Source organism: Buceros rhinoceros, unplaced genomic scaffold (genome assembly GCF_000710305.1).
Source record: "Buceros rhinoceros silvestris isolate BGI_N320 unplaced genomic scaffold, ASM71030v1 scaffold9101, whole genome shotgun sequence".
Taxonomy (NCBI): domain Eukaryota; kingdom Metazoa; phylum Chordata; class Aves; order Bucerotiformes; family Bucerotidae; genus Buceros; species Buceros rhinoceros.
In genome coordinates this window covers 1,478-20,579 of record NW_010393647.1, presented here as the reverse complement: position 1 = coordinate 20,579, position 19,102 = coordinate 1,478, and the positions used below count along the sequence as shown (strand labels likewise).

Below are 19,102 nucleotides of genomic sequence, written 5' to 3'. Positions count from 1 at the left end.
TTATAAAATATATGAGTAAATATATGATTATTTTAATGAACATTAATGACCTAAGTTGTTGCATTATTCTTAAGGGGCAGGACGTATAGCTGCTTATTTATGTGCTGTGAAGACTTAAGGGTTTTGGGTTTTTAAGCTAATTGTAAAGAGAAAGAGGAAGTTTTGAGAAAGTTCGAAGCCTTACCACTAAACAGAAAACGTTTTTGTTCACTTGTGCATTAATAACATTAGATGTTCTGAATATTTTGCATAGAGAGCTAAAGGGCTTGAAAATACCCCAATGTTTTAGCACATTTTAATTTACTTTTCTTGTTTCTTTTCACTGTGTAGAGCTTTTCTATCTTTCTCACAAACTGGTGGACTTGTACCCAAATAATCCCGTAAGTTTTTCTAAGCCTTCATTACCAGGTAGTTTTTTCTAGGTGAAAGCACATAAAACTTGCGATCTAATAGTCAGTTCGAGCAACAATTCAAAATCTGTGTGTGGATGGAGCTAGTAAAAATTATTTGCTCTTTTTATTTTCTTATACCAAGGTTCCTTTTTCAAAACAAAGTAATACGGGGTATTCACTTTAAATAATAATTAAAAACAAATGCTACAGAAATAAATGTATACGCCTCTCTGGGCAACCTTTTCCAATGTTTGATCACCTTCATAGTGAAAATTGTTTTCCTTTTACTCAGTCTCAATTTCCCACGTTGCAACTTGTATCCATTGCTTCTCATCCTATCACTGCACCTCTGAAAAGAGTCTGGCTCAGTCTTCTGTATTCCCTACCATCAAATAATTGAGGACAGGAGTAAGCTTTCCACTTAGCTCTCTCTTCATGCAGCTGAGGTGAACAAACCCAGAGATGTATGTGCCAGCAGTTCTAGCCTGTCTGTAATATCAAATGATTTTAAAAGTGGACTGTTGTGGTGAGTGGTGTAGGAGGCTGTAGTGAGGGTTGGACTCTTGTCCCATGTGACAAGTAACACAACTAGAGGAAACGGCCTCAAGTTGCGCCAGGAAGGTTCATGTTGGGTATTAGGAAAAATTTCTTCAGCGAAAGGGTTGTGAAGCATTGGACCAGGCTGCCCAGGGAGGTGGTGGAGTCCCCATCCCTGGCAGTGTTTAAAGGACATGTAGATGTGGTGCTGAGGGACATGGTTTAGGGATCCTGGCAGTGCAGGGTGAATGGCTGCACTTGGTGATCTTAAAGGTCTCTTCCAACCAGATGATTGTACGATTTCAGTGAAAATGTTCCTAACTTCTCTCATTAAAATCCGTTCCTCTGTTTTGCATCACCTATTGTAATGTTTCACTAAAATCAGTGTGATATATCTAATAATGTTCTGTTTCGATTTTAATTTGTAGGTGTCGTGGTTTGCAGTAGGATGCTACTATCTCATGGTTGGCCACAAAAATGAACATGCCAGAAGATATCTCAGGTAATTTTTTTCTTCCCCCCCAGTTTTCCTTAGTGAATCCACTGCTCACTTGCTAAATAAATATGTAATATTCATCATTGTTTGTAAGCTCATAAAACTGGTTACTACTATAATTTTCCTTTCCATTGATACCATTCTTGTTATAGCAGTTTAGACCTCATCCATCTAGATGCTTTAAAAACTACAAGATAGTGGAATCTCTTGGCAGTCACCTCCCTGTGATGTGGCCTTCCTGGCACATGTGGCCCCTGCTTTCACTCATGCTGCCAAGATAACTACAGCTGTTTAATCAAGCTTAAGGACACTTGGACATTCTCCCAGGTTCAGGTTTTGTATCTTAAAGGGAAGAGTTAGATAGAAAATTACGGCATTTGGCTGTCTAGATCTTTATTTGGCCTTGGACTGTTCAGGTTGTCAGTCAGGGCAGTGCTCTTTCCTGTGGGTCTTCCGTATGCATATTGATTATCAGCACTGGGGAGCAGGACTTTGCTGTGAAGTAGGGCATTTATTTTGGTGCTGTAAGCTTAAACTGAGAGGGTTTAAATCAACCTGTGAAGCTTTCGTTTTTCCTCTTGAGACCTTTATAGACAATATACAAAAAGATGGGTTAGTAATTTAGACTGTGTAAATGCCTGCTTATTATGAGTAAATTATTTAAATTCCTGACAAGTACCAGTGTAAAATTCTTTAAGAAGCTGTCCTGAGTGATGGTGAAATAAAGAACATCTTTACTGAATCTGCAAGCATCCTAGCCAGGAAGGGTCTATAAATGTTGTAGGATTGGGGTTGGGCTGGGGGTGGGACGACCAACAAAAAAACAAACAAACTGAAAGCCCATCAGAACTAAGGGTAGTCCTGGCAAAGAGGAAAATAGGTCTAGTAAAAGTGAAATAGTAACAAGATGTTCAGGTTTCTTGGAGAAGAGTGATAAGGTACAAACTTAAGGCTAGGGACAATTGTGGGCTAGGCAGTAGTTTTTAGGAAATGGAGACACCATGGATAAAAACACAAGCTCCCATATCGTTGTTTTGTAGTCACAGGACATCATGCTGGAGCATGCTGAAGAGGGTAGAAGGCGCAGCTGGGAGCACCTGGTAGCATGTGAGGGAATTATCATTCTGGCTGCTCCAGAAGGGAGCTATCTCCATCCTTCAGGTCTTGCAAAAGGGCTTACCACATCTCATCACCAATTAGGAAAACAACATTTGTGATAGAACGTAAGCCATCTTTTATAAAATAACAAAGCTGTATTGTAATTTGTCACTGTTGACAAGTCAACACATAGAGAACTCAACATGGATGTGAGACATTTTAATTGAATTCAAGAGTTAATGAGCATTTTGGAGAAGGTGGCCAATAAGTAAAGCTTTTGAAGGGATTGAAGATGAGAAGGTGCAAATGTTCGAATATGTCAAGTTTTGTCCCAGGAGACAGAGAAGAAACTGTTCTCTAGGATTTGTGAAGAGAAATAAATTTAACTGTGACAAACCAGATTTACATTAAATGTTAGGGCGAATGAACTGTTTAAGGATAGTTAATCAGTAAAATAGGTCACTTATGGAACGTAGGAATTCCATGTCAGAAGCTTCTAAGAAAAGGCTGGGCACATATGTCATCAGCTGTTTAGTTATGAATGCCCTTGTCTTCAGACTGAGAAAATAACCTACAGATTTTCTAACGTTCCTGTCAAGTCCATCGTTCTGTAAGGAGTGACATTTTGTATACTTCTCTGATGCACAGCAGCTGTCTATGGTGTGACAAATAAATACCCCTGTCTTCATTAAGACCAGTATGGTTATATGGCAAATTTCGACACACAGTTCAACCTAAGTTTTCAGATCTTGCTTGTGAAACTTACGTTTGCTGGAATATATTTATTTTTAAATGTATAACAAGAATTTTGTAATACATGAGTCACTATTAATGTTTTCTGTATTTTGCCCAATTCGTCTGTTATGTCATTGTTTATGTTCACTAGTGTCAAATAATTCCCGCTCGTGTCCGTGAACAGCAACAGAAATAATACAATGAATTCTTCAAAATGTATGATACTTTCAAGTGCTAAATCGTTTGTTGAACTTTTAACTCTTTTTACCACTGGTCGTTACAGAAGATTATCTTAATAGATACTTAACTATGTGGCATAGCATTGCTACGTAAGTAGTCATCTAAAGCAGATGAAATTTAATTTCAGATATGTTTGCTTGTGACTTGCTCTTGGTTTTAGCAAAGCTACTACACTTGAGAGAACCTATGGACCTGCGTGGATAGCCTATGGACATTCATTTGCAGTTGAGAGTGAACATGACCAAGCAATGGCTGCATACTTCACAGCTGCACAGCTCATGAAAGGGTATGTAAAAATGTCACATTCAGAAAAATTCAAATTAATCCATAAATTGACCTATATCCCTTTAAACAGTAGAAATACATTTATAACAATTACCTGGTGGAGAAAGGAGAAAAAATCCCGAATAATTTCATCATCTGCAATATTTGTGATTACTGTTGTGATTTTATAAATTCTAAAATCAAGACTCCTGTTTAGGTCATCTATGTTCTACCTGAAAGTTCTCTGAAATTTATGAATCACGTTTGTCGTACCAGGTCAAACTGCTGTACAGTCATATCTCAAACAGCTGTTCGTGCTGAAGGTTGTAAAATGAGTAGTGGACTAGTATGTCATATTGCGTACAAAACTATTGGTTTTGATTGTAACTATTGGTAAATATAATCCCTTTAATTATAGCTACTCCCATACTTTATTTGTAAATTACATGTATGAAGGCAAGTAGGGGAAAAAAAGCCCTCAGAACTAACTTAAGCACTGAGAAAATATCTGTAATACCAGAGCAGGTTACAGTTTTGTATTGGAGTTCAAATTCTTACTGATAACTACAAAGTTGTAAAGTCTTTTAAACTGCCCCTTAGGTTAGTCGTCCGTTTAAATCAGCTTTTACTTGAACGTACATAAACATATGCAAAACCAGGTGGCATTTCTTTACAGTGTGCGGTGCCATTCCTGATGTGCACATTTGGTTTTTTTGTGGGTTTTTTTTTTTAGGTGTCATTTACCGATGCTCTATATTGGACTGGAATATGGTTTGACCAACAACTCAAAGTTAGCTGAACGGTTTTTCAGCCAAGCTTTAAGCATTGCTCCTGAAGATCCTTTTGTTATGCATGAAGTTGGAGTGGTTGCATTTCAAAATGGAGAGTAAGTTGCAGAATAGGATTAAATGAAACCTTAAACGTAGATTTTTCTGAAGTGTCATGTGCCAGTATATCTGCTGCCATACTTGCATTGAACTATAGAATACAAAGTTTCTTTTGGTTCCAGTTTAGATGGTGTTTACCCTAAACCCTTGTTTTCTACATTGTTCTTTGTTGTTTTAAGATTGAAGGAGGAAAGAATTTAATGCTTGAGGAACATGTAGAGATCAATTATATCTTGTGTGTGCCTGTCATTGCATAGTTGCATGCCTTGACAAGGCATCTGTCTGCACGTGCAAGTGCACACAGGCTATAAAATTTTGGGCAGCAAAACATTTTGGCTGCTCAACAGGTTCCAGATATATTCTTATATGTTATCCAGATATATTCTTACACGTACAAGAACTATTTAGTGAATATTCTTTGCTTCTGATTTTTTAACTTTTGTTTTGTTAGCTCCTAGGAGCATATGCAGAATACAGCCAAATGTAAATTACTGGGTTTTACATCTAATTTCACTCATACAACAAAATAATGTCAAAGATCTGTTCCCTATAATACAGGTTTTTTTATACTGCTAATGAAAACACTTCACTAATTTGCTTTTCTTTCCCCCCACCCCCTCAATTCTTAGCTGGAAAACTGCAGAAAAGTGGTTTCTTGATGCACTGGAAAAAATTAAAGCTATTGGAAATGAGGTAAATTTCCTAATAACATACACAACATAACATACACATGCTTAACAAAAGTCCTGAAAATAATTAAAATAATCACTGTTTGTCAGGAAATATGCTCGTAGTCCGGGCACTTCTGTGAATCAAAAGTCAATCATTACAACCCTGATTCCTTAAATGCTGGAACACACAAATGAGCTTGTACCTATTGGTAGCGTCATTTTATTTTACTTGTGTGTCGTCTTTTCTAAAGGAACATGTTGTACTAGAGTAACTCAAGATGTCTTAATGAAAGCAGAACCACCTTGGGATGGCCTTCTGGTCAATTTTAAGATAGGTTTTCTCCATTTTTAACTCAGATTTAGTTAATGAGGTCACCACTTGATGCTACTATAACTTAACAAACGCTTAACAAAGCATCTCCTATCAAGATAAAATTGCTTCTGTAAAGCAGAAAGCACTGTGGTCGAGGCACACGTTTACTAAAACAAATGGCACAAATGCTAATTTGCACTCTCAGCACTATATAAATAAGGTTGTTCTGGTTTAGTTTAAAGCTGTATTGTTGTTCTTGTGAATGCCACAAACTTTGTAGATCAGGCTTAAATTTATGCATGTGCCTATTACATGTGGCATTTTTCTTGTTTATTGAGAAGTACTAAATATCCACATATCTATAAACACACAAATGGAAATTTAGAATTAGAGTGGGGAACACCTAAATATCTAGAGTTGCAGAGATGCTTTGTTATAAATCATGAATTCATAATTCAATCAAATCCAACTGATTTTTAATTTCAGCAAAAAGTGTTTTAAGGATTTTTGTTGGCTCAGCTTGTCTGTGCCTCATAAACGAGGTAGTTTATTTAGACCAGATGAAGTTAGACTATGGAGAAGACAGTAAAAAGGCTTTCAGTATTTACGATTATTTTACAAATACCTAATTTGGGGGAGTCTTCGGTGCTCCGGGGCTGAGAGACTTAACATGATTTTTAGTTAAGTAGAAAACAAATTTTGTTTGCTTTGCATCCAAGTTTTAATATCACTGATCATTTAAAGAAATTTAATTGGGCTTGGGGAATGGAAAAATTAGAAAAATCAGTTACTGAGTAAGTATTTTGAGGTTAAATATGTGTTTTGAAAATAATTGAAAATGCCTAGTTTTCTTGTTCATGCATTTGTTCATGCTTTGTTCATTTGTAGATGTGTTTTTTTTTAAAGTAGGCCAAATTCAGTTACCATCTGGGAAGCTGCAGTTGTCTGAATTGTTGCATTATTTTGCAGGTAACAGTTGATAAGTGGGAGCCTTTACTGAACAACTTAGGACACGTCTGCAGAAAACTCAAGTAAGCAGAGACTCCTGGAGCAACATTTATCTGGAATACTGCACGAATGTGTTTTCTTTAGGCCCGCTTCTCATTTACATCAAGATCACGTACCACATGAGAGCAGTGTAGAAGCACCTTCTAAGAAAAAGATTCCCTAAATCAGCTTGCAAACATAAATATGTTAATCACCCCGTATATGCGTTTTACTACATGCAGGTTTAAGTACTTAATGTAGAAGCCTTTCCTTAGCTCTTGATTTTTATTAAGAAATTTTGTTGCAGGCTTCTAGATCCCTGTATGGATCTGAATTCTAACTGGCTGCTGTCCCAGTCCTGACACGCTTGGATATGTTCACGGATTTAATTAACATAAAGGTGGTTTTGTGCTGATTAACTGCTTGGATCAGTGCTTATGACTTTTTTTATTGAAGTGAAATATTCAGTGACATTAATGCAGCAATAAAATATTACTTTATGGTTTTTGAGAACAGAAGTAATTCATATTTCATTTCATATTTCTGTTCTAGGAAGGTAAAGAGAATGTACAAAGTACACAGGCAAGCCTTAACAGTTTTAACACACAGAAATGTTTTCTCATTAATTACCTTAATCTGATTTTGACCAGTGTTTTCTGTTTAATCCGTACTGGTTTTTTTTTTTTAGTGTCATGGTATTAATTGTCCGATTGGTTTACACTGTAATTTTCGTCCCAGAGCTGCTAATGAAAATGTAATTATGGTAGATACAAGTTGTACGTCTGCTTTGGTAGTAACTGATTTGTGCTTGAAATGCCAATTAGTCTTCATTGTCATTATGAAATACGGATGTTACCCCTTCTGCCAAGATCAAACAAAAGGCACTGCTTCTGGAATCTATTCATGAGTATAATTGCAGGTTTTCCAAATACTTGTTTCAGTTGTAATTCCTTTTGTCTTTTTTTAATTTCTACAATAAGTTAGTAACTGCTTGCATCACACTTAGGGCAACTTGCATCTATTCAGGTTCAGAAAGCCAATCTAATGTATTTCTACATCTTTGTAAAGCATCTTTTAAGAAAATCAGGTTGCAAATCTAGGCAGCTGTACATATGCTTTGACATAATAATTGCACAGGTAAAGACTATGAGTGAAAATAAAATTCAAATTATGTGAGAATTTTGTGCAGCATGCAAACAGTTGCATAACTTTTCTGCCTCAGTTGTTACTTGATGCCTTCTGACAACTTCATGTGTCGCTGTTGGCATGATTTTGTTATAACCATAGATATTAAAAAGTTATTCTGAATAGACAATTGCTATCTCTTAACAGCTTGGTACTAGGATGTCAAATGCAACAATTTAATTTCTCGGAGTAATGCCATAATATGCATTTAATCCTTGTTTTATACAAGAACAAATGCAGTAAGCAGTCTAATTAGTAGATGATTTTCAAAGAAAGAGTGGCTGATATTTGAAAGAAATTATGGCTATGTGTGAATCTTCTTCTGTGACAGAGACGGTAGCAAAATGGAAGTGACAAAAGTACCAGTGTATGTAGCACTTAAGGGTTGTGAAATTTCTGCCCAGAGCACTTTTCTCATTCTGAACAATGAGTGTTTTAGCCTCGTATTGCTCCTTTGATTCCCTGCGGAGGAAAATGAAAGCTGCAGAAAGCAAGCTGATGTTACAATGAGCAGCATTAAACATCAGAAGCAATGTACCGTATCAGATTGCTAAGATCATCTCCAAATGGGGCCTAGCTGTCAGCAGCTGTTGTGCTATGTAAGGAGAACAATTATTTCTCAGTTACGCTGAGGAAGAAAACTGCCAATATCTGTGAGCCTTTTGTGCATTCCGTTATGTTCAGAATATGAATCAGTAATTTTAAAGTTCTTGCAGGACTGCATGCCACTGAGCCAAAGAAAATACCAATAAAATACTATAAAAGCACCTTTCACCCTGAAGCTTACTAATAGAAGTTCTGTATTTAACCCTAACAGGAAATATGAAGAAGCACTGGAATACCACCGCCAGGCTCTAGTACTAATTCCTCAAAATGCTTCTACTTACTCTGCCATTGGCTACATACATAGTCTAATGGGCAATTTTGAAAGTGCAATCGACTATTTTCATACGGTATGTAACTGGCTTTAACTAAAGCGCTGGTCACACACTCTGTTATTTACTGTTTGGTTCTGGTTTGATTTTGGAACAGAGAACCAGCACTTTATCCAACTTTTAATTTTTTTGAAAAAATGTTCTGAGTTTTCAACTGATTAGGTAGAAAATGGCCACTTTGGGAAACTTAGTATTTGGATACTTCTTTGTTTTAAATTAATGGAATGTCATAGTTGTTGTATACATTTTATGTACATAAACTTCTCTTACAGCTGAAATGATTTAAAATACCTCCAAGCTTTGACGTGAAGTAGAAATTTTACAGTAAGTGCAGTATGTGGTATGCTTCATGAATTGTGAATGATTCTCTGTTTTCCAGTTTTGTTTTTGTCCTTTGCTTGCGTACTACTTCAGCCAGTTCATATGACAATATGATTTTGGTTGCACAGTGTTTTGCTTTACAATAAAGACTGTGCTCCGATAGCATTGTTGAGCAACACAACAAATTTGGAACCATCGTGGACTTAAGATGTAAATGGTTTTATCTGCTATTGAATACTTTTTACTGTTTCTTTTATAGGCCCTTGGTCTTAGGAGGGATGACACGTTTTCAGTCACAATGCTTGGACATTGTATAGAAATGTATATTGGTGATTCTGAAGCCTACATTGGTAAGTCTTTCCCTTATGTGACTCTTAGTCGAATCCTTTGAGAGCAGTCTTATTCTTACATCAAGAAAGACTGTCTACCATTACCTAGTTGACTTGTAAAGTAGATGACCACTGTTTTCTGTAAGCATCATGACAGTAAGTTCTTACCAGTATAAAGGAAACACCTTTGCCATTGAAGGTGGTGATGGTTTCCTTTATAGACAATATTAATTTATGTCAGCTTGGAAAACAAATGGAGTGGGAAAAAATAAAATAGAAATACAGAGTTAGAAAAACTGATAATTTGATTTCAGATAATACTGCTGCAGAGAGGTATGTGCAGGGCATTTCCACCATGTCAGAACTCTGCTCTGTGGAGACAGGATAAATTCTTCTGTCTCCAAAACCAGAGCTTTACATATGGTAAAAAAACCAAAACTGCTTCGTAACAATAATACATTATATTGCCATAGTTTGAAATATTTTATGAAAACTTTCTTCCCCCCCAAAAACTTTATAGCAACATATTTCTGCTTCACTGAACTTAGTGATTTATTGGTAATGAGCACGGCTGATATCCTGTCAAGCACCTTAATGAGGCTGAGGACAGTAAAAGCTGTGTGTGTGCTCTATAGCTTTTCCTGCAGATTTTCTGCACAATTGAAGTAGATGTTTCTTCTCAATATGCTTTGCTCCATATGTAGTCAGTTAACACATCTGGAAGAACCATGCAGCTGTGTTACATGCATTAATGAAAACCATGCTGTGTGTAACTTAAACAACGACAAAATGCCTCTGAGAGAATTGGGAAGGGAATTGGCAATTACTTCTAATAACAGACTTTTGAATCTGAGTTGTAGTTCTTATACTGTGCTTTTTCAAAAAGGAAGCTGCGCTGTTTTTTTCAGAACAGCTCTATTCAACTTCAGCAGCGAGAGCTCCCTGTTGGTCTGAAAGCAGAGAATCATAGTAGTTTCTGGATGGTAGTTTCTTTGAGATACGTTTCTTGGGAGTGTTCACTTGCAGTAAAATAATGGTTTGGCTGTTTTCCTAGGAACAGACATCAAAGACAAATTAAGATGTTATGACTTCGATGTGCACACGATGAAGACATTAAAGAACATAATTTCACCTCCCTGGGATTTCAGAGAATTCGACATAGAAAGACAAACTCCAGATGAAAGTGGCATAGTAACATTAGAGACATCACATCAAAGGAAAAGTACGGATACCAGTCGCCTACTAGAAGAAACATTTGAGATTGAAATGAATGAAAGTGATATGATGTTAGAAACATCGATGTCAGACCATAGTACGTGACCGTAAATGCTGGTAGAGGGCTCATTTTGTGTAAGTGTAATATGTTTGTTTTAGCATTTTTGTTACGGTGTTACACTTCCAAGAATTTGCTATTTTTATATGAATTAAAACTACTAATCTGTACTTAACACCAGAGAAATAATGCTTGCTTTAAGGATGATTAAAAAGTATACAGGACGGACTATTTCTAGAAAACTAATCATACATGATGAAGTAAAAAATAAATTCACTTTTTTAAAAACTGTTTACTGATCCATGTGTCTGCCATCAGTAAGGCTGTGAAAGTTTAAAAATAGTACTTAACGAGGAACTGTTAACAATGTTGTTAAATTGAATAGCCAGTCTAATATAGTGTTATTATTGTGGCTTCTGAGTTTTCACCCTGTCCGTGAGAAAGGCTTTCTTAGTAAACAGACCCCAAAATATCCATTAAGTTTTATACTTACTACTTTATAAATACATATTCCTTTCAGGAGCAATTTTGATCATTTTACATCATATCACTCTAATCTGGCATGCATTAAACTGATGACAAAGCCATGTTACTTTGTTATGCTTTCTCCTAGTTACTGATTTCAGTTCTTTATCATTATTCTGTATTGTAATACAGAAAGATCATTTTTAGGTAAGCTGACTAGACAAACAAGAGTGGTGTAAACTAAGATAAATCAGTCTTACCTGCAATTAGCTTTATAATAAAGTTGTAAGCCACAGTGTACTGGAGTAGGGACCACAGTCATTGTCGTTACACGTAGCTGTTTTGTCAACACAAAGGACTAACTGAATAATACACACACAGAGTTTTTACAAGTCTCTAAAGTGTGGTGTTTTTAAACTTCTGAAAAATGAAGAGAAGTTCATTTCACTGAAAAATGAAGAAATAAAGCGTATGCCTCTGAACATACGCAGTGATTAGTCCATCCATTAAAGAGGACAGGTCTGTTTGCCTTCTTAGCATGAATGTTGAACGTATTTTGTGTAAATTTTTCCCTTCCCTTCTCATCTCTTCCGTGTATGTCACTGTCTGGGGCTTAAAACTAAAACCCTAATGCTACAAGCTGTCGTAATATTTTCTTTTGTGACTTCCAGCTCATTTTTGACATTCAGTTTTTAGAATAGATTTCCTGAAGTTTATCAGTCCAGACTTCAGTGTGAGGTACTTCAGAACTGAAGAACTAGCAATTTTTCTGTAAGACAATGATTTTTCATGAAATACAAAAATTATTTTTGTTTGTCAGCAAAATAAAATCACTGATCTAAAAATGTAATTTCTATGATTATCTCAGTACATTTGTGTTAACATTTAAATATGTATTTTCAGTTATACTTTAGCATGAAACGTATATTTTGGTTATTGTGATAGAATTTTCATCCACTTTATTGGGGCAAGGCTGATTGGTGTGATTCATAAAATATTTCCTGTACGTTTTTTGGGCACTTTATCTGTAACTAAGAGGAGACAAGGGATGAACCCAAATACCTGTGTTGAAACCTTGAAAATTTTTGCTTTCCAGCAGTCCATCTTGATTAATGATCCTTTTAAGACAGACAGCGTTTACTTTTAATTTTGCCAGTGAGTGGATATCAAAGGATGGGCTGATTCTGTAAACTTGCAAGTAATTGGGTTTTTTTGTAATTTTGTATAGTTTTGCATAAACTGGAAACTATAAACTACTACTTTTCATCCTGCTACATCTGTTTCATGGCTTATTGAGTTCTCTGAATCCTAAGTTAGTAGAGACCGCTACTTGGAAGAAACGGCTAGGTGAGAAGGCCTTAATTTATCCAAGGATTCTCATTAGCCAACCTGAGATAGCTGCTAGTGAATCAAAATGCTAATTTTCCTTTGTTTTGCCACTTTGCTTTCTTGCTGCACTGCTCAAACAGGCTTTGTTGCAGTGACGGATGATTTCTCTGTTCTCTGGCTCTTTTCCTGATAGTGCTCTTGTGAATCCCCATCTGGATCTGGGAGACTTCATCTTATCAATGCAGGCCACATGCGTAGTTTGAATCTGGGGTATTGGCTATTTTCCACATGTCTGTGCATTACTGAACATGGACTCAAGTTCTAGACACACCTGCCCTTGAAATTGAAGGGTACTGAGTGAGGAAAAAATAGGGGAGGAGTCTGTGTTTTAACAGCCATTGCACATGCTCTCACTGTTGAAATTTGGTTGGGTCTAGGAGATCACCTTGCTTTCCTATGAGCACCAGCACAGTGCTGTAGAGAAGACTTGTTCTGTCCCAGTGACAGCAGAAATTGTTCTGTGGCTCCACAGAGGGAATTATGGATGCCCAAGTTACCATTTCATGTTGGAACATATCGATTGGAGCAAGTCTGGTGCAGAATTCAATACCGATCCTGTATTTTCTTAGACATTAGAAATTAAGATGAACAAAAATGTTTGACTTTCTAGTTCTGAAGTTCTTCACCCAAAATTGCCTGTTCTCCTGAAGAACATGGGATAGGCCATGATCTTAAGTGGAAAAGTCTTTATCCAAGCAGAGTGTGGAGAAAAATAAATCATTCAGGTTGCGTGTGCATCTCCTGACTACCTCTGGATCTTTTTCCTTCAGTGTGGCTAGCTAAAAAAATCATGCAGAGGGTTTTCTTTTCTTGTGGTTTCTGGTAGTTTGTGCGTGGTTCAGGTGACTTCTTACGTTTGAGGTAAACTGGAGATCTTTCCTGGGCACACAGGAAGACTCCAGCCAGTTAAGAGTGTGTCTTAACAGCCTCTGTATTAGAAAAGTCTCACTTTTTAAAGGATCTTTTGGTTATTTTTGCATCTGTGCTTTTGAATCCTGAACCAAACGGCCATCTCACAGATAAAGTGACAGCAAAGGCTTATCACTGCACACAGAACTGCCAGAAAGCTATTGCTGACAGATTGTTAAACAGCTGAACTCCTTTTCCTCTGGAACATTATCCTTTTTTTAAAAAAAAAAAAAAAAAAAAAAGCAGAGGTAGATCTAGTGCTCTAGTAAGACATCATGGCAATTTCTACATGGAAGTTGGCAAAAAAGTCTTCTAGTAATTCAGGCCTTTTCTCTAATGTCAGGCATGGATATAAGCCTTTGGTTGTTTCCTTTTTTCTACGTTACTATTTTCATTCACAAAATGAAGTTGCAACAAGAAATCAAAAGCAAATCAAGAGAGACTTCAGAGCCTTGGGAAGACCGGTGGAGGGATCAGGAGCACAAGTAGTGTTCTCTATCCTTCCAGTTGCAGGCATTAATGAGAAAAGAAACAGGAGAACCAGCAGATCAGTATCTGGCTCCAAGCCTGATGTCACCAGCAGAACTTGGGATTTTTTGATCATGGGTTGGTTTGCCTGACACCAGGCCTGCTGGTGACAGACGGGGTACTATCCTTCCAGTTGCAGGCATTAATGAGAAAAGAAACAGGAGAACCAGCAGATCAGTATCTGGCTCCAAGCCTGATGTCACCAGCAGAACTTGGGATTTTTTGATCATGGGTTGGTTTGCCTGGCCCCAGTCCTGCTGTTGACAGACGGGGTACACCTGTCTCAAAGAGGAAGAAGGTTTTTAGCACAGGAGTTGGCAGGGGCCATCGGAAGTGCTTTAATCGAGATTTGAAGGGGGGAAGGGGATACAGCCAGGCTTGCTGGAGAGATGCCTGGGGGCAGCACATCAGTGTTTGTAGGGTGGTGTGCTAGCAAGATCCTTCGGTCTGACATCCCAGTGGAGGTACAGGATGGAGTGCCATGCGATAGCAAAGACACAAGGGATACTGATGAACTAGAAATTTATCATGAAAATGGATGGTAGGAAAATGGATGGCGCCTGGAAATGGTCAGGTAGGAATTAGGCCACTCCCCTCTGAAAGGTGGCAGGATCAACAGCTAAACAGAAATGCATCCACACCACTGCTGGAAATACAACTCAGCAGAGAAGAAACTGTTTAGGAGGTTCCTGGAGTGTGTGGAAGACAACTTCCTGACACAGCTGGTGAGGGAGCCAACTAGGGAAGCTCCCTGCTAGATCTGCTGTTCATGAACAGAAAAGGACTAATGGGTGATATAAATGTTAGAGGCTGTCTTGGGCACAGTGATCATGAGATGGTAGAGTTTTCAGTTCTTGGGGGAATAGGGATGACGGTCAGTAGAACTGCCACCTTGGACTTCAGTGGGCAGACTTCGACTGTTGAGGAGACTGTTTGACAGAACCCCTTGGGAGGCAGCTCTGAAGGGCAAAGGGGTCCACCCCCTCTCAAAGTAAGAATCCGCCAAAAGGTGAATGATACTTCAACTTCAGGTTCTTTGATTAACTTTCACAATTTAATTTGTAGGTGGCAATGAATGTCCAGGAAGGCTGGACATTCTTCAAAAAGGAAATCTTAAAGGTACAGGAGCAGGCCGTCCCCATGTGCTGAATGGTAAGCCAGCATAGAAGAGGACCAGCCTGACTGAACAGAGAGCTTTGGCTAGAACTCAGGAAGAAAAAGATAGCTTATGGAAGCCTAATGGAAGAAGGGGCAGGACACTCAGGAAGACTACAAAGATCTCATGAGGTTATGCAGGGGGAAAATTTGAAGGGCCAAAGCCCAATTAGAACTTAATCTGGCCACTGCCAAAAAAGACAATAAAAATGTTTCTATAAATACATAAGCAACAAAAGGAGGACTAAGGAGAATCTCCATCCTCTAATGGATGCAGGGGGAAACACAGTGACCCAGGATGAGGAAAAGCCTGAGAGACTGAATGCTGCCTTTACTTCAGTCTTTAATATTCTTTAACACTGGCGTTCTCTCAGTTCCCAGCTCCTTGAACCAGAAGACAGAGATGAGGAGCCGAATGAAGACCCCATAATCCAAGGGAAACTGGTCAGTGGCCTGTTGCACCACTTAGATACACACAAGTCTATGGGGCCAGATGGGATCCAACCAAGGGTACTGAGGAAAGTTCTCGCTAAGCCATTTTCCATCATTTACCAGCAGCCCTGGCTAAGTGGGGAAGTCCCAACTGACTGGAGATTCGCAAATGTGATGCCCATCTACAGGAAGGCCTAGAAGGAGGATCCAGGGAACTACAGGCATGACAGTCTGACCTCAGTGCCAGGGAAGGTTATGGAGCAGATCATCTTGAGTGCCATCATGCAGCACATACAGGACAGTCAGGTAATCAGGGCCAGTCAGCATGGGCTTATGAAAGGCAGGACTGTCTGACCAACTTGATCTCCTTCTATGACAAGGTGACCCGCTTAGTGGATGAGGGAAGGGCTGTGGATGTTGTCTACCTAGACTTTAGTAAAGCTTTTGACACTGTTTCCCACAGCATCCTCCTGGAGAAACTGGCTGCTTGTGGCTTGGGTTGAGTGTACTCTCCAGTGGATAAAGGGTGTGCTCTCCGGTGGAGAAAAAAACGGATGAATGGCCAGGCCCAGAGAGCGGTGGTGAATGGAGTTAAATCCATTTGGTGGCCAGTCACAAGTGGTGTTCCCCAGGGCCCAGTACTGGGGTCTGTCCTCTTTAACATCTTTATCAGTGATCTGGATGAAGGCATTGAGTGCACCCTCAGTCAGTTTGCAAATGACACCAAGCTGGGTAGGAGTGTTGATCTGCTTGAAGGTCAGGAGGATCTACAGAGGGATCTGGACAGGCTGGATCAATGGGCCCAGGCCAATGGTAGGGGTTCAAAAAGGTTCAAGAAGGCTAAGTGCCAGGTCTTGCACTTGGGCCACAACACCACCTGGCAACACCACAGGCTTTGGGAAGCGGCTGGAAAGCTGCCCAGCAGAAAAGGACCTGGGGGTGCTGGTTGACAGCTGGTCGACCTCAGATGAATCTGAGCCAGCAGTGTGCCCAGGTGGCCCAGAAGATCAATAGCATCCTGGCTTGTATCAGCAACAGTGTGGCCAGCAGTAGGGAAGGGATTGTTCCCCTTTACTTGGCAGTGGTGAGGTGTCAAATTTTGGTCCCCTCACTTCACAGAAGGACATTGAGGTGCTGGAGTGTGTCCAGAGAAGGGCAACAAAGCTAGTGAAGGGTCTAGAGCACAAGTCTTATGAGGAGCAGCTGAGGGAACTGGAGTCGTTTAGCCTGGCGAAAAGGCGGCTGAAGGGAGACCTTCTTGCTCTCTACAACTGCCTGAAAGGAGGTTGTGGTGAGGTGGGGGTTGGTCTCTTCTCCCAAGTAACAAGCAATAGGATGAGAGGAAATGGCCTCAAGTTGCGCCAAGGGAAGTTTAGGCTGGATATTAGGAAAAATTTCTTCACAGAAAGGTTGTCAAGCACTGGAACAGGCTGCACAGTGAAGTGGTGAAGTCATCGTCCCTGGAGGTATTTAAATGACGTGTAGATGTGGCCCTGAGGGACATGGTTTAGTGGTGACTTGACAGTGCAAGGTGAACGGTTGGACTTGATGATCTTAAAGGTCTCTTCCAATCCAAGTAATTCTATGATCCTATGATGGAATAGTTTAAAAGGTTTATGAAAGTTAACATTTCTTCCTGCACTCTCCAGTTTTGATCTGATGGTACGTCAGCTCTGATAATAATGCCGGTTTACAGTATTCCTGACCTGCCTGTAGGAATCTACTTACCCCTGTGCTACTTCCTCATCTGTGGTACTAGAAATGTTTGTGTCGCTACGTTGTGAATCAAATAAGAGAACTGGTACATTTAAAAATCTTTTCTCTATCTGATCAGTTCTAAGACTTGAAGACAGCAAACCGCTGCTGTGTTAGTGTCATCAGTGGGGCAGAGTGGTAGGAGTGGGAAGAAATGGATACAAGAGTGAGGACAGGCATTGCTAAAAAGGCAGTGTGCCGTGACACTGTGCCTTGGCAGCTATCTGCTGGAGGTTTTTTGGCTGGCTGCTGCTGGTCTTCATTTATTGGCATTAAAAGCTACATAGAAAGAAATATATGCAGTGTCCTAGATTGTGAATGACTTTTCCTGAACAGCAGAGGAATTCTTGATATATCTTGGCTTGACTCCTAGCCCTTCAGGCAGTTAAAATTAGGTTAGAGTTTGTGAGCTGGTTGATGATGTATGTCTCTCAGACAGGACTTTAGGGAAAGTTTCTCTCTCGTTTCCCTTCTGTTCCATGGTTTCACCTGCTCTTGTTCCATCCAAATCCTTGCCTTTGTATCAGGAGTTGCTGCTATGATTTAGTCTTCTGCACTTCCCAGCACCTCTCCTGGTCTAGTCCTGCTCTTGCCTGGCCTCTGCTTGGTGCTTTTCTGGGTTATTCTGACATTCTGATTTTCGCCCTGGCTCTAGTTAAATTGAGCATTGCCCTTGTCCTCATGAGGTCTCTGGTTATTAATTTTGATCTGACTTCATGTAATGGGTTAAGATGGTGGCAGCGGAACTAAGCCCCCCCCTGCCGCTTTCTTTCTCTTCCCTTGAGCGCAGGAAAAAGTTTTCTTGTGATCTTTCTGGGGGGAGGGGTGAATTGACCCTCTTCTTGGCTTCTTATTATAGCTGAGACATGCCAATTAAGTGCCTCTGTGTATAAGCGTATAAAAAGCCTGGTGTGCGTCCATTTTAATTTCCACCAGGATAGACACAGAGAGAAGAAAACATCAATCAGAGAGAGACTGCAGCTGCCTCGATATCCGGAGCAGTGAAAGAAACTTGCGTGCGCAGGTAGACCTTCTTGTTTGGCTGATCACCGGCAGGGGTGGCTTTGACTGAGTTTTAACCAGAAGGAAGGTGCAACCCGGCTGTCAGCCCCCAACACCCTGCACCGAGGGAACAGTCGCTGATGAGAGGAAAACCTACAGTATTCCCTAGAGATCTGGTTTGTTCAACGTAGGCAGACCTCCTTTTGCCAGTTACTGGCAGAGGTGGTTTTCTGACTAAGTTCTAACCAGAAGGAAGGGGCAACTTGGCTGTAAGCCCCCAACATCCTGCATTAAGGGAGGCAAGGGGAAAGAAGACCTATGGTGTTCCCTGGAGATCCAGTCTGTGCCCTGCTCCGCAGATGGGGAGAGCCAGAAGGTGGAGTGCAGCCCCCGGCAGACTGGTAAACTCAAGTCTCTTCCAGCCATCTCAGAGAAGGACTAAGTTACTGCAAGGAAGTTTCCTCCAAAGGAGTTCATTCTTGGACTGAAACCTCTGAGGTTAAGAACACTGCTCCTCCCTTCACACACCCCCCTACTCCCACCACCACCCTGGGTGAACCACGTGGTGGGGGTTGGTTTGTTAAACCAGGGATGTGGGATAAACGGGAGAGAATGTATATTTATATGTATATTCTTATTTATGTATTTATTAATATCTCTCTCCTTTCTCTCTCTTTTCTATCATCTTGTCCTGTTTAAATTTAAATGACTGATTTGTGATTCTAATTCCTTTGAGCATTAAACCGATTTTGTTCCACCCTTTTAATTTAAAACCTGTTTCTCTGGTTTTCTTTCCCTCAGCCC

At 39.6% G+C, this 19,102-nt stretch overlaps 1 protein-coding gene across 1 annotated transcript; it reads left to right on the top strand.

Annotated features, from left to right (window-relative positions):
* Window positions 1–330: 330 nt before the first annotated feature.
* On the top strand, window positions 331–10,892 carry CDC16 (cell division cycle 16; the record flags this gene model as incomplete). The annotated part of the gene is made up of 9 exons (XM_010144930.1): window positions 331–380; window positions 1,358–1,431; window positions 3,659–3,784; window positions 4,496–4,648; window positions 5,279–5,342; window positions 6,603–6,664; window positions 8,623–8,758; window positions 9,321–9,411; window positions 10,445–10,892. Coding segments are annotated over 9 exons (1,022 nt in total), but the record flags the coding sequence as incomplete, so codon positions are not given.
* Between the last annotated feature and the right edge of the window lie 8,210 nt (window positions 10,893–19,102).